Below are 575 nucleotides of genomic sequence, written 5' to 3' on the forward strand. Positions count from 1 at the left end.
GTCTAGGTATATAGTACATGTGAAAATAAAGACTTTTCTTTCTTTTGCAGAAACTACGGTTATTTTCAACACCATACCATGCCTCTCCGATGCGACGTTTGCTATTACGAAGCTAGTTCCCCGACCGTACTTAAAAACCACATGAGAAAACACACTGGAGAAAAACCTTTTGAGTGTACTGTATGCAGCAAGACATTTTCTCAAAGTTGTAACCTTTATCGACATCGTCGATTGCACACTGGTGAGAAGCCTTTTGAGTGTACTGTGTGCAACCAGAAATTTTCGTTGGGTGTCAGTCTGCGTACACATCTCCGAACGCACACTGGAGAGAGGCCCTTTCATTGCACTGTGTGCAACAAGAAATTTTCGACGAGTTGGAATCTTCGGTCACATCTCCGAACGCACACTGGAGAGAAGCCCTTTGACTGTACTCTGTGCAACAAGAAATTTTCGGAGAGTGGTCATCTGCGTCAACATCTCCGAACGCACACTGGAGAGAAGCCTTTCGAGTGTACTGTGTGCAACAAGAAATTTTCGGAAAGTGGCAAGCTTCGCGCGCATCTCCGAACGCACAC

At 45.2% G+C, this 575-nt stretch overlaps 1 protein-coding gene across 1 annotated transcript in view; it reads left to right on the plus strand.

Annotated features, from left to right (window-relative positions):
* LOC127748682 (gastrula zinc finger protein XlCGF57.1-like) overlaps nucleotides 1-575 on the plus strand; it is a 3,137-nt gene that overhangs the window by 1,033 nt on the left and 1,529 nt on the right. The window contains exon 2 of the mRNA XM_052265770.1: nucleotides 32-569. Coding sequence (XP_052121730.1) covers nucleotides 32-569 — 538 coding nt within the window. The remainder of the gene's footprint in view (nucleotides 1-31; nucleotides 570-575) is intronic.

This window comes from Frankliniella occidentalis, unplaced genomic scaffold (assembly GCF_000697945.3).
Source record: "Frankliniella occidentalis isolate FOCC.00 unplaced genomic scaffold, Focc_3.1 Scaffold30, whole genome shotgun sequence".
Classification (NCBI taxonomy): Eukaryota; Metazoa; Arthropoda; class Insecta; order Thysanoptera; family Thripidae; genus Frankliniella; species Frankliniella occidentalis.